This window comes from Balearica regulorum, chromosome 6 (assembly GCF_011004875.1).
Source record: "Balearica regulorum gibbericeps isolate bBalReg1 chromosome 6, bBalReg1.pri, whole genome shotgun sequence".
Classification (NCBI taxonomy): Eukaryota; Metazoa; Chordata; class Aves; order Gruiformes; family Gruidae; genus Balearica; species Balearica regulorum.
The window spans coordinates 43,090,422-43,106,196 of record NC_046189.1 but is presented as its reverse complement, the minus strand read 5'-3'; the positions used below and the strand labels follow the sequence as shown (position 1 = coordinate 43,106,196).

General features: G+C 38.8%; 1 protein-coding gene across 8 annotated transcripts in view; it reads right to left on the bottom strand.

Moving 5' to 3' along the window:
* The window catches only part of PKP4 (plakophilin 4), a 100,493-nt gene that overhangs the window by 11,233 nt on the left and 73,485 nt on the right, over positions 1–15,775 (bottom strand). For all 8 annotated transcript variants that reach the window (XM_075757409.1, XM_075757407.1, XM_075757411.1 and 5 more), the window contains one exon: positions 718–901. In XM_075757409.1, coding sequence (XP_075613524.1) covers positions 718–901 — 184 coding nt within the window. The remainder of the gene's footprint in view (positions 1–717; positions 902–15,775) is intronic.

The window sequence follows — 15,775 nt, the reverse complement described above, 5'->3', positions numbered from 1 at the left end:
CCCAATGAACAACAACAACAAAGTAGTTTATGAAAATATTCTGAAGTTTAGAAGGGTTACCAGCAAATAAAAAGCAATCCCAGTTCTGTTCAAACATAATGGCCTTAGTCTGCTGTTTAATGGAACACAGTTTGAAATATAATAAATTAAAATGATAAACAACCTACAAATGAACATAGTTGATATACTACCCCAGCTCCTGAATTCTCTTTCCAGATATTTTAGTTTTGCCTTTTATTATTCTGAATACTTTTTTTCCTCCTTACTGCTGTTTGAGAAATCTACAAAGGGAATAGTCGAACACTTCTTTACTGATACATAGCCATATACAAACATGATTTTTAAAATGTATACAACAATAAAGAATAACCAAATGCACAATTCTTTTGTTAAATAATACTCAGAAGCCCAACACACAATACAAAAATTGCAGTAATTAATAGGGGAAAAGTGCAATGATTATAATTTATACAAAAAACAACCAAAAGGTAACCACTAGCCATTATAGTTAACATCTCTCAGTGACTAACTTTGTACTTTTCATATTTTTCTAATATGGGAAAAAAAACCCCAAATGCAAAAGCTGCCTAAGTCATAGAACTACATGTAATTTATAGAACGCAACAGCTCTTTTGTCTTAACTATTACAGTATAAAAAAGACCTGTTGAATAACATGATTAGTCTGTAAAAGGGAGTCTGCTAGAACAGCAAATTACCTCAGGCATCCTGTAGTATTGCGTAGAACTAGGGAAGTCTGAAATTTAATTTTGTGATCATCATCGAAGGAAGAACTGTTCCATCCGGAATGTGGCACTATCACAGTGTTAGTTAGCGTTGATAGAGCATCTCTAATGATTGTCATCTTTACTGCATCACATGAAGACAAGTTCCAGAGAACCCCTTAAGAAAAGATTTCCATTGTAGGAAAGTCAGAAAAGACTCAGCAAACAAATTCAAAGCAACATTAACAACTTAAAAGACATCACTTTCAACAGGAGAAATAAAACTGACCTGTGCAAAACCAAAAGAAATATAATTAGTCTGCAATGTAACTTTAATGTTATTCCAACATTATCGGTCGACAAGTGGTCAGCAGAGCTGCCGTTAAAAGATTCACTTTACAGACTGAAGCAAATATTTCTAAACTTTCAGATTACAATGTATTCAGCAGCCTTCACTCTAGCTGTCTGGCTGCTGCGTAAGCTCCTTGACAAAAGCCTTGGAATGCGAGATGATAATCAGAATAACCCTAACAGATCAGCAGCTAGGTTTCCCTCAATACTGAGAAGGAAAACATGCATATTAGTGAGTAAATACCCTTCTCTCTTCTCAAGGGAAAATACTCCGCAGAAACACATGCTGACTGACAGGAGGTGCTCCTTTCTTTCTGTCCAAAGGTACAGCCCTGTCTGCTACTGGATAGGAGAGGGGAAGTCTCTACCATACTACAGGAGTCGAGGAATACTCCCTACAAGCACACAAACTCAGCTCAATTGCAAAACACATCTCCATCGTTATGAATCATATGTACCCTGAGCTCAGGACATCTTGCTATAGCTAGTATCTTTCTTAGATACCTAACCATCAGTCCCATACTGACTACGTGTAATGGGAAGAAAAATCTGTCTTTTTTGTAGTATGGCAGGCAATGTGCCAAATCAGTGCGAGCTGGTATAAACGTGCCATAGCAGCCACTTCTGTTCCTAACAAGGTCACTAATGGATTTGCCAGATTAATTCAGCACAAAACTTCACATAAAATAAAAAATGGAAGTCATTTATCATTCACTATGAACTAGAGTTTTATTGCTGTCTGTCATCTCTATGCACATTTGTGGGCGTGCACACAGAGTCACTGCAGCTGGAATGGAGCAGGGTAGCCGTGTCGCTGCTTCCTGAGCATGCCTGGCAGCAATGGCACCCTACACTACCAGTAGGTTCCTCTCCCAGGAGAATTCCAGGGTAGAAGGAAAGATGTGAATATTTACATGAACAGAACAAACATCTCCGAAGCAAGCAACTGCTGGTAACCTCCTTCCAATAACTGTTGACATGGACATTACAATGACGGGTGACCATCAGCAGTAAGCTCCTGACTTACAGAGGTTACGTGGAGGAGGTCACTACCAGAACTGCCACCGCTCCGTTAAGAGAAACGTATCATGCTTTGTACTTTGGACAACGGTACAGCCTGCAGTGGAAGGGCAGCTAAAACCAGGCAGGTAAACCTCAAAAATACAAGTGCTCTGTACAGATGCCACTGAAACCGCATGCCTTCTGTGAGTGCATAACCTGATCCCTAGTGGTATTTTCATTTGCTGCCTCATTAGTTCTGCCCAGTCGACAGTCTGAGATGAGAAGGCATATTTATCAGAAGAGATAAGGCATTTTTCTGAACTCTTCATCCTATTCAAAAAAAGGCATGAACACCTGACCTCCAAAGGGTGAGTCTTCAACAGCCCCGTAAAGAAAGAGGTTTTGGAGAGGGAAGAAACAGATTGTTATCCTGGTTTATATGAAACTTGGAGATTAAAGTTATAAACTATACTTAAAAGGGAATATGGAAGAGATTTGGCAGTATTCTTATGAGAGAGGTTGTTTACATTGGCAGTCTCTACAACTTTGCAGGCAGAAGTCAACAGCTAAACGAAAGCTCGTAAGAATACAGGAGCAAAAATGAAGCAAGAAGAAACCAAATCTATGGATGCCACTGCTGAAGGATCATCAGTGCTTTGCAAACACGAGGTCTTGTGGAAAAAATTCTGAAAAAATGACCAAGAAGGTAGATTGGCAGATGGGTGGCAGTCATTAAAGAGTTTTCAGTAAAGGTCCCAAGTGTGTGATGCGACATGATTCTGGATCAGGTGGAACCTGGAAAGCCAGTATCCAAGATGAACAACGGAGGGGGAGATATGTGGGGTTTCTGGTTTGGTTTTTTTTCAGTGATAAACATGGGAAGAATGGCTTTCACTGATATTACTGCTTTCTTGCCTTGTATGCCTGGGATATTAGATACTTAAATGCAGAGCTGAACATAAAAAAGCTAATGTAAAAATCCTATAGAAACCTTCTTCCTGGAAAATATAGCAAGAAGTCCAGATTATTTTAGGTTCACCGATTAGCCAAATGAAACCGCTATTGATCTTTTATCCTCAGGAAGAATTCTGTAGTTCCCTACCCTGTTTGTTCTTACAAGACATTCAGATACAGAAGTATGAGATCTGACATAAATTATCAGCAGAACTGTATATACAAGTAATATGCTAAACATGGCACTTAAACATCTTTTTCATCATGAAACACAACTTAAAGTTCATCTAAATTCTCACCAGGTACTCATCTTACTCTCAAAATTTTTCTCACATACAGTACTTTACTAAATGTAAAGTAGAAGAGTTGCGTACACTCAGCAAAAAACATTAAACAGCATCTCCACAACAGCCCAATAAAATTGCTACTATAAACCATACGGTTTTCAGTTTGACTAGATCTTGAACATTTAGTTTCCTCAGAAATAAAATTGTGGGGGACAAGACAGTAAAAGTTACAAGGGTTTACAAAACCAAAAGTTTATAAGACAGCAAAAGTTTTTAATACAGTCACACAAAAATAAGACAGACAAATCTTTTGTGAAAAACATCCTGTGGTTTTCTCTTCAGTAGAACTATTAAGGGGGCTCCATAGGGGGACACAGATGAGGAGATTTATGACTGTCTGGATTTCTAGTTATGACATAGGCAGCCAAAGTACTTAATGTGTCATGCAGTGGTTCCTAGACATTCTTATCTCTGTGGTTTAGCTCACACACAAAGAAAACTTGAATGTTTGGATGCTATTATGGTTGCTAACTTGGCTGTCCTTGAATAATGCAACTTTCTTCAGCAGCTCACCTACCTAGGAAACAGACTTTTTGGCAATTAGGCGAAGAATGTACAGCAAACTCTCGTAAGAGCCAAAACACCCTCACAAATGTTTCAGCTGCCTTTTCTAAATCCAAGGCATTTTTATTTGACATTTAAGTCATTGATTCCCTGGATGGGGCAATGGACTGACTTGTATTGGCTGAACTCCTAGCCTCCTTACAACAGAGCTTTTACTAACTGGTGCAAAAGCTCTCTGGACAGGAATTTTTGGACTTTCCTGAAGAAGATCTCCCCCAGTCAGCTCCTGCTGTGCCTAGAGCATTTTTTGTGTTTTAATGTATTGATTCACATCACGGGTGAAGAATCTTGTTATTCCAGAGACTGTCCTATGCTTGTCCTGTTACAGAGTTGGCTAAATAGTACATACAAAAGAGACTTGTAAATAGTCCATAGAAATGGCATCTGCCAAAACAGTTATGTAAGACAGCTGTCTGAATATGACTAAATTACACAGAAAACACCTCCTCACTATCTTACAATGATCAATAGCAATGGATCATGCATACACTGGAGAGATCTCACAGGACCACGCAACAGCTGGGTAAGAGAATTCAGCAGAACAGCAGTTTGGGGAGTCGCAGCTAATTCAGCTAAAGACATCGTTGCAAGGACTCTCGCAATAGAGACTCATCACCATCTGGAAGTGACAAACCATTGTGTTCAAGCAATCTGCTTCCCTGGGTGTTACCATATGCCAAGACCCCCTAAAAGCTAGGGTTTTATTTTTTAAAAAAACTCACTTTCTGTCAATGTCCCTCCAGAAAGCAAATGCTGCACCGTGCCTGTGCTGTCTGCTCCTTGTTCCTCTTCACTGTCCCACTGACGCTGCATGAGCAGAGTCAGCTGCGACTCTCACTCCTTCCTCTGCCTGCTACATCTTGCCATCAACAACCTCTTCCCACCTGATCCAGTCTTCTGTCTGTGCAACCAAAAACAAACAAACCAAACCTACTGTCTGTTTCAACAGAAACTTCTGAAGATTTAAAAAAATACAAGTCCAGCTGCTTCCTTTTTTCTTATTCTTCATACCACCTTTTCATTATACTCATCTTGGTGTTCAGGCATCCTCTTCCCACAGTTCCTGATCCTCACCAAATGACAACAGAAATCTGACAGCCAGTCTTAGAGTTGCTCTTTTCCCCTTCCCAACTCCAGGCTCTTAAATGTAATTTTTCCCAGCCTGGCACAAGACAGTAAACCTCCAACTCCTACTTTTCTCCCGCTCTCCTCCCCTTTCTTTGCTCTCAATAGCTGATGTACAGGAGTAAGCGAGTCTTCTCCAATACAAGACGCACTTGCTTTTACCAGTAAGGTTTTACCTCTGTGCAAAACTAAATGGGTTCCCAGCACCTCTGAAGGAGACACCACTTGAACTTTCCCGTCAATAGCCAACAGGTAGCAGACAGCAATAGGTACAGAGCTCTGCTGCGGCAGATCACAGACCCTCTGACCACACAACCTTCATTCTTCTGGAACCGTACCTCACCCACTCACTCTCCCTCATATTTTTAGACTTCCTGTGTGACAGGATATCTGCTTAATTTTTTTGCTTACAACTGGACTTCTTTCTTGTACCCACTGTCTGGTTACTTTTTAAATCACCTGCTATTCCACAGAACTATTACTTCTGTGAAAATTACACACTTCCATCCAATAGTTTGACATAGAGCAAAATAACAAATTAATTTGTAAACAGCAAAAACAAACTATCTCCTTCGCAGACGGTAATCCTGAGGAACCGAAGACAAAAAGTCTACAACAATGGATACTTCACATGTTTATGTGCTCAGAGATTCTTGACACTTTTAATATCATCACAGACCCACTTTTGAGCCACATTAGAAGTATTATTTATGATTTTTAACTCCAGCTCCTGTACCGCAAGACTTCCAGTAACAAAAGAGAATTGATTACAAACTGAGAAATAAAATAATAATTTTTAAAAAGTACTCTTTAAAGTTGTTGTGTAGGGTTTTTTCATAAAAGTTTTCAGTGATTCTCAAAAATTTTTTATGTCTTCACGAAACTTTCTATCGCATTATTCATTTACATACTCAAAATAAGCTGAGGTTTACTTATTCTTCAGGTTTAACAGTTTGATTACATAAAGCAAGCTATTTCAAATCCACATCCAATTTCATACCATAAATCTCTTCTTTAGCAAGGGTATACAGTCACAGAAAAGTACTCCATGGATAACTAATAGTGAGAAATCTAAATGCTTCACTGGCCTATAGCTTTAAGTTTTTGAAACCTTATTTCACGCTATTTGTGATGCAACTGGATCTCACCTAAATCTCCTCCCCACCCCCCCAACATTTGTTGTTAAAGCAAGTTATGTACGAGAAAAATTCTGAGTCTCAAACTACTATTAGTTACCTAACACACAGAGCAAAACAGCATGCCTGATTCTAGGTGATCTAGCTTTGAAAATCATAGCATCCTAGAACGGTTTGGGTGGGCAGGGACCTCCCAGCCCACCCAGTGCCACCCCTGCCATGGGCAGGGACACCCTCCACTAGCCCAGGTTGCCCAAAGCCCCATCCAACCTGGCCTTGAACACTGCCAGGGAGCCAGGGGCAGCCACAGCTTCTCTGGGCACCCTGTGCCAGGGCCTCAGCACCCTCACAGGGAAGGATTTCTGCCTCCCATCCCATCTCCATCTCCCCTCCTGCAGCTTCAGGCCATTCCCCTTGGCCTGTCACTCCCTGCCCTTGTCACCAGCCCCTCTCCAGCTTTCCTGTAGGCCCTTTCAGGTCAACCAAACATATTACTGTATGGTCGTTCACATAGACGTAAATCCCTCAGCCTTTAATTGTGACTGCCTCTATATCTTTACCGGCTAACCTACAGTTTGTGAAAAGGCTGGAGCAGCTGGGTGCTGTTTGAAACGCCAAGGCAGCAAAGGACGATACGCCCCCTGCGCAGGCACCGCTGAAGCAATGCAGTTAGCTGCAGCAGCCCTGGCCAGACCCATCAGGGATGTGGCATGCAGCACCTCCTTGGCCTCAGAGGAACACTGTCACTCAGATGCTTGTGAAGAAACTGGAAGAGAATAGCCAGCAGCATCTTTTTTCATATGTGGGCACACCAGCACAGACTGAAAAGACCAGCCAGAGGATCTCCCCAAACTCGATCTCTCCAAGAAACCCGTTAAACTTTGGCAAATACTAACGTCCATAAGGATTAGCCTGAGATGTTCGAATAGCAAGTCACTAGAGTTCCACTGAGTAATTACGTCAAAACTTGCCCAGCAGCTGGACTCTCAAGGAGGTAGCTTGATTAAATAAGTAATGATTTATTACCCCTGTGTTCAGTATGTGAAGGCAAAAGGTCTCACCATGAGACTCTATTTCTTAATTTGGGAGAAGTCTTCAGCTGTTTATTTTACAAAGTAAAACTGTGTATTACACAGCCCTTTAGTCCTCATGTTAAAAATGAGAATACAATTTGATTATTTCCAGGGTGCTTATTTTAAGATAATAGGGACCAAATTTAATGCTTATTAAAAAATAAAACCTGAAGGCAAAGGCAGTTATAATTTGGGAAGTTCCCATTTAAAGATAAGGAAAATGGTAGTACGAGCTGGTACAATGCTGTGTTAAGGTAAGGTCTAAGAGACTTCTGGGATTACAGTATAATTTTGTATGTCATTTAAATAACAGTATGTTTTTATTCCTCATTGTCATGGAGGCACATTTAAAAACAAGTATTTCACTGTTACAGAATCATCTGGTGAAGTCCAGAGACAGTTTGAAACCCCAGGTATAGGATGAATTTCCAAAAAATTATTTTTCAATACCTGTTAGCTGCAACTTCCATCGTTCTGGAAGACTGGTGAACATCCTGTTCACAAACAACTCTGTAGCAAGAGGAGCACCAAGCCCATTTACCTACCTAAGCAGACCTCTATTGTCCCTGGCATGCCTGGATTTGGAAGGAGAGGAACTCCTGCTCGCTACTCACGTTACACTTTTGCTCTTGCTTAGTCTGTGAATTCACTCTAAAATGCAGTAGAAAAATCACAAACCACTATTAGTGCTTGACATTGCCTAGAGGTGAGGAAAACCTGAGCAGGCTATAGTTCAAAAGATATCAGCATTACCAAGCATGGATAATTCTTAATGGAGGAAGGAAATTAGCAGTAACAGCACCAGGGGGGAAAATTAAAAACAATAATAAACCCCAAAATCAGTAAGCTTTGCAGGAGAGTAAAATGCCACATGAGAAAGCTTCTGTAATTCTAATGAAAAGCGGTCTTTTTTTTTTTTTTTTTCCTTTTTTTGATCAGGGACTGCCTGCCCTATTTTTGCCTGAAATTCTGACCTTTACAGCTCTCACAGATGACCATGCTAAAATAACATTTCTGTGAACATCATCCAAAATAATCCTACTCAGGAAATTAAAATCAGTAGCATGATAAAGTTGAGACCCTTATCTACAAGAGAATTTGCAGTCACTGTCATTGGCAAAACTGCTTTGGTATGAGCAACGGTTGGACAATTTTGTCATAAAATTTATTTTAGACAAGACAGAGAATTTACCTTGATGTTTGCATCTAAAGTGAGAAGGAACACAAATCTTTAACAAACACAAATACCTATCTCCAAAGTTTTAGCCAGTCATTTAAATTGATTAGATCATAAGAATAAAAATGAAAACAACATTTAAGGAACATACCTGCATTCTCAAAACCGAATAAATTTTCCAGGTCATATTTAATATTACCTAGTGTAGAAAAAAGCTACATGTCTTGCTCTTGAATGAAATATTCTAGCTTAAGTATTAAAAATAATAAAAACACATAACCCTGGTTTAACTGTAGATAAAATGCTTTTAAATAGCTAAGATGTACGTACAAGATATAATAAAATACAGGCACTTGTATCAAGCTATGTAAACTATGATGAGCCAGAATATGTTTTCCTCTAAAGAGGCTGAATGGGAGAGAAAAAAAAAATTCAAGATCATGGGGGAAGATGAAAGCAGAATAAAAATGCTCAACAGGTTTTTGAGAGGTATAATTTAAGTTTAGAGATGTAGATGTTCATCTTCTGTAAGACTGGGTCCCAACAAAGTTAATATAAAAATCCTAATAACTCTAAGAAAAGAATCTTGACAGAAAACGTATAGGTTTATGCACTGGATCTCAAAATTAGCAAAATTTAGGGACTAAACACCGGAGTACTGACAGAGTCGGATGCATCCTTTAAGTCAGCTAACAGAAGTTTCTCACTGAAGGTATTTTAGAGCCCACTCATCCTTTTCCTGAAACAATTTTTAGAATGGATGTAACATCACAAACCAGGGTGTTAGACAAATATTTGTCACACAGGTAAAACAGGGACTTGGTCCTGGGCAATCTGCTCTCTGTGACCCTGCTCAGGCAGGAGGGTGGACAGATGACTTCCACAGGTCCCTTCCACCCTCAACTGTTCCACGATTCTGTGAAAAACAGAAGCCCGAAGTCCCGCATAAGAGGACTCTCAAAGAAGAAACGCTTAAACCAGTCAAAAATACTGAATTATACAGCCTCCTAAAGTAGATTAGAGGGACTGTTCTTTGACCTCATTTGTTACCTTCCTTGGCATAACAGAAATTGCTGACAGCAGCTGTAGTGATTGGTATTTAGAGGGCTTTGAAGTTATTTTGGACCTCAGATAAATAAACAGAAGAGGCAACAAGGGACAGGACCAGCTAGTGGCAGCTGATAAAGTATGTGGAAGTAACAATAACCTTGCAAATGGGAGGCAACAACAAAGCATAACCCTCCAAACACAATACCATGAATGAAGTTGAGGACTACGGGTACAAGGACAAGGTATTTGAAGTTTGCCTTATGGCTGCAGCACCGAGTTCTGTTTTAACACCATCAACTTCACAATAGATCTCATGTTTGAGTTAACGGGTGCAGATAGGGTGAGGAAAGCCAAGGTACCCTATTCTCCAAAAATGATGGCAACTAGATACAACACTGTTAGGTGTTTTGAGGATATTTCCCACATAGATCAGGGACATATATTAACAATTGCAAATAAACAAAAAGAAAAGCCTTGCCCATAAACTTCTGGTTTTCTAGACTGAAACCCCTACTACTTAGAAAACAGAGAAGAAATCTTTTATAATTTAGATCCCATCCTTGAACCTGACAAGCTTTGGTTAAAGCCAAATGATCCTGACTATCTAACATAAACTCTGGTCCAGGGAAAAGAAAAAAAAAAAAAAAAAGAAAAAAAAAGGATCATCTAGAAGACTTTTCTGAGGAACTGACTACAGAAGTGAGTGCTTAAAAGGAGCAGAGATGAACCAAACTGAAGAAACACTTATACACAATAATGCATCAGAGAGAGTTTGCTTTAACAGCTTTCTCCTGAAAATTTGAAAGAATCAGGTTTTTGTTCTAAAGGTCCTGGGTCTCTGGCTCTAAGATGCTGGTCAAACTCTTCCAGTGCACCTCTAATGATAGAAAATCATTTTAATTGATGATGTTCCTTCCTCATGTAGATGACAGTTTAACAGCACTTGAAACTTCTACAAACTGCAAACAGAGCAGAAACAGAGAGACAAATTTAAACCACTAAATTTCAGTGATTGAGGTTGTTGGGAGTAGTTTTCTGTTTGGTTTTTTTCTTTTTTTCTTCCTCTAAGGATTCAAAGAATATTTAGAGAATAATGGAGAAAATTATTCTTCCTAAGAAGGAAATTACTATTATAAGGAAAAAGAGCAAGACTCTGGAGTAATACAGTCCTCTTTTCAGCCTTCACATTTTTGTACCACTTTACTCGGAACCCGTCTGGAGGTTCAAAGATCTGTGATGAGGAAATGTCAGTTAGGTCCAGTATGCCAGCTTTGATACTCCTGGTAACAACAGCGGACACTACACAGCTCATCTAGATGTACATAGAGAAGACAACTTGGGTGAACTTCTGTGAGGATGACATATGCTTAACTCACACAATGTACCAAAAAATTACGTAGAAACAAAAAAAGACCTCAAGACTTTGGCAGCAAGGATCAAATTTTGTCCTGGAAATGCGATCTGGACAAGGTGATATGAAGTAGAATGAAAAGAAAAAAAAAATAAATCCAGAACTGCAACATCTAGTGAAAACTGGTAGTTTGGAATCTATAAAGGCAAAACTTAATGTTATTGCATTTAGTGACTGCAACTGTTTTTAATCTAATCTTACTGCATGTAGATAGGTCACAGAAATACTGAAAAATCAACTGAATTTTTGTAATTTTCCATAGGCTACTTTCAACTGGGGAGAAATTATTTATGAAGAACTGTTTTTTCAAAACACTGAATAGTAACAGTCTGTTTCTACATGCTGCTTGCTGCACATAACGCTCTGGGGTGGAACGGATGCAAGCAAACTATGTGTAGGCAGATGGATCTGTGATTACACACAAGACTACTATACCGGGCTCAGGAGAGTATTACTGGAACCCATGACCTGACAATAGCTGTGAGCTGACAATAGGCTCACTTGGTGCTGTAATGTATGGAAGATAGTGTGCTAATTTAGATCTGCAAGGGTCAAGATTTGTCCTATAAACAATTGTAGTAACAGAGGAAAAAGAACAGCTCTGTGTTCTTACAGCACATACCTACTGAAATGTGAGCTTGGAAAGGCTGTGTCCCCAACGCTACCGTTCTTTGTAAATCTCAGCAATCTGTTAATTCCTATTCCAGCATAAATCAGATCAACTCTGCATTTGCTTTTCTACAGGACAGCAATACATAATTATGTCTGTGTCTCCACTCAACAGTGGAGACTTTAGCTGTCTAAAGTCAAGCTTAAGTCATGGGTTGAAAAATGAGAAAAAGAAAAATCTGCAGATAAAACTTATGGATGGGAAAGAGAAAAGTATGATTTGCTCATTTGTTGCTGAATGGCTTTGTACTCCGGGGTGTTGTGAGGCTCAACTGTTCATGGAGCCCTGGCATTACCAATGGCAAAGAACTTTTTTTCTCCTTTGTATCCAGCCGCTTTTTTTAATGCTTTATTTTGGTTTTGAATCTTGGCATTTCAATCGAGATTTTTAAGACTCCAGACGAGTTTACTGCAATGAATTCCACCACTGCTCACATCAGGTGGTGCTAACCAAATGGGCAGCAGGTTTATTAAGAGTTCTTCAGCAGCTGCACCAGCTTGGAGGTCCACTGCTGGACGTGGATGATCTATGCTACCTCTGCAGGTCTTACACAGTTAATCACGAAGTACTTTGGATTGTATACAGAGTAGAATTGAGGTAAATATTATAGTAAGATGAAAGTTGTGAAAGAAAACTATATCCATTTCACAGAGTGCTTAGTTTGCAAAACTGTGTGGGACTCACAGCTACTTCTGTACCTTCTCAAAAGTTACCTCAGGTTGCCTGGAACTGCAGAACCCTGGGTCCCTTTTCTAAAAATACACAAGTGACAATGCACAGAGTCAACTGCTGCAAGAATGCCATCTCTCACAAAGATGACACTGTGTATACAAAAGATCGTGCTGCTGGACAGAGAACAGCATTTCTAAACGGAACTGGCTGAGGTAGTACTAATTTGAAGAAATAAACTATGAGGAATTGCCAGGACCATCAATAACAACCTCTTTCCCCTTTAAGGACCGAGCTTTACTATACAGCTAAGCTAGTGATTAATTGTTGCTGGAATTTGTGCTCATTCTCCCCTCCTTCCAGCTATAAAAACTCACCGCTCCCCCAGGGTCAGCACTGGTACTTGCTTGACCCTTCAGGGAGGAATCCTAACAGAAACCCAACCATTCAAATGAGCAGATCACAGGCCTCTCTGGGCAGGGAATGGTTTGTGGCTCATCTCTGCTGCTGAAGATCTGATGAAAATCAAGACATGACTCTATTAAGGTAGGCATCTGACTCGCTTTCTCTGGAGAACAGGCAGTAGTGGAGTACACCAATGTTTCCTACATTTTTACATATTAAAGGACTGTTTCTGAGGGTCTCTTGAAAGTACACTCAATTGTTAGAAACTGCACTTGGGTTCAAGGACATGCATATTTTGATTTCTACCTCATGACAGTTTTCTGCTGTATAGGTCTTCCAACACACGAGACCCTGAAATTCACAGATTGATTCCAGGCTGTGCTGACTTAACCAGAGAGCATAAAACAGTGCACCTCCGTCATGTCACCTGCTCTTGGACACAGGCAGGATGGCCCCAACAATACTTCTGTTGCCGAGTGCTGAAGCTGTGCTGGAACGTGAAAAACAGTAGCCTCCACAAAGCCTGGTGCCGAAATCTAAGGGAATGCGTTGTAGTTACCAAAAAAAAGAGTAGTTTCTCTTCTTAGGGCTCTTTGACTGCAGAGCACAAGACAGCAAGGCTGGCATGGGTCAGCTGCGATGGAGAAAATGAAGCTGCAGAAAGCTCACTGAAGAGTTATCCTCCTCCAATGCATTCCAAAGGTCAACTTTTAAAGATTTTTTTTTTTTAAAAAAGGTATTCCTTGATTTTCATATAATGATTATGAAAAGTGATTTAGCACATTTTATTTTCTGAATAATCTATAACCATTAAAAAATTACTTGCTTCCCTCTTGAAACATTCTTGTAGTTTTGTAATTACACTTCCTGTATTTTTTAATGTAACTTTCTATTTAGTTTCCACTTATCTCTCTGCATTTCAATCCTGTCATTTCAGTTACTGTTAATTAAATATAGACCCCAGTATTCCTACCATTTTCTAACTCCTCTAAAACACGTTTGTGAAATTAAACCCTCCCCCAGTACGCTAGCTTTTCAAATTTATCATAGTTAATCTTTAGGGCATATTCCCAAATAATTTCTGAGGTTAAAAGATTGCTTTTGACCAAATAATTCCTCACAAAATTTATATAAATGAATTAATGTAGAAAATATCTACACAGATTGCAAGATGTTTGTTATTCTAATTTCACTTATCTGGCATAATGAAGTTTTCACCTATCTAACTGCATATTAAACTGGATGAATTTCACTTGTAATGACACCAAATATACCTGTTATCTTTAAAAGGCAATTGATACTGCTAATAATGAAAGTATCATTCATTTAGTAAGGAAGAAAGACCATCCTCAGGAAAAAGAAAAGCATTGTACTTCATTAAGAAATGTTACACTGGAAAATTCATTTTATATGAAAAATTATGAATAAACTACAGCAGTAATGAATAGTGCTGATTTTTAAACTAGAAATCAGACAAAGTGTTTCTAGTAGTGTAGATTGATACTAATTTCTCTGTGTTTACATTATCTTAATCTGGGAACATAGTCAACTCAGTGTGGTTTGCTAGTTTTAGTTCTGACAACTCTGACAGGTGGAGTTTTTTAATTATTAAACAAATAACCGTTGGATCTTTTCCACTTCTTTTCTTTATATTGCTATTTATAGAAAGCATTTAAAAACCCCTAAGCTCTGAAAGTCTGCTGTGGATTCTTCTCAAGCATTCAGTGCTGGTCTAACTCTAACAAGTCAAAGCCACTGACAACCAGAAGACAATAAGGTCAAAACTTTCCATTTTGTTGTAGCTGGTTAAAAAATTAAAAATGTGTGTGCGTGTGTGTTAAAAAGTAAGAGTCGCTTTTTCTGAAGTAGTCATCTTTAATTGTAATTCAAATTAAATACTGTATTTATTTGAAAAATCTTTTTATTTACAGATTATGTGCTTTTTTGAAAGATAACAGCGTAGGGTTGTGGGTATTTTAACAGTGACTAAATACCTTCTATAATTAAGAATTTGATGTTGGTTTTCTCTGAGGAACCATCCCTAGCATCTTTAAAGCACAAGTAATTTAGATGCATAAAACATGAATTTTGTAGAGCAGACAAGGCAGCTAATGTGTAATTCTAGTTTTAAGTATTCCATTTACATAACTTCTTAAGGAAAAAACTGCATCCTCCTAGAGAGAAGATGAAAGCTGCAGGTTATCTTAACGTTTGCTTATGTGGAAAATATTTAAGGAAAATAGCCTGCATATGAACTTAAACTTCAATGCTTTGGATACTTTCTGTACAGAGTCCTCTCTCTACTTCATAGCGTTTCTAAACAAGGAAATAGCTTGGAAAGGCTCCTGTCCAGTATGACACCTCTCCTACTTCTAACTTGAGCACCGTTGTGCAGCTTTGCTTAGCAGTTAAGCAGTTAAGCTTTGTAGTTTAACAAAATCAAATGAGGGAGTTACTAAAACTTGAAAGAGGAATTGTTTAAAGAAAGTGAAAACTCTGCTTTTTTGCTATGCTCTCCTATTTTTCAATCCCCTAAAATCTTCATGGACAAATCACTCCTATATTAAGAAAAAGAGAGAGCAGATGCATGCAGTACCCAACAAATCGTTCTGATCACCTTGTTTCAATGGACATGGAGTTCCTTCATGCATTAGAACTGCAAATCATTTATTATTTCTGCATTTTCTGTCTGCACCAAGTGCCAAGTAGGTTCATGAGTTACAAGCTAAATCTGCTATCTTATATTCAAGAGACTGGGAATGTGTACAGAGTCACTTGCCATGACTCTATTAGCAGGATGGGTGCTGAGATGCTTCCATAATTTGCATACTTGCGATTTTCTGTCTCTACTTTAACACACATTTACATAGTTTGGGTCCATGTTAGGAATTTTGCAAGATCTTATTTAAAACTGTAGTCAGCAGATGATAAAAAAAAGGCTGTAATGAAACAAATGCTAGGGGTCAATAAAGAAATACCTATCCAAAACATAGCCGTGTACGTAGGAGAATCCTACCAGTGGAACTTTAGTGCAACTACCTCAAGATTCACTCCTCCAGTGAATCTACACTTCTACGGTAACACTTCAACTGTCAGTAACCAAAATATTTGATTTTTT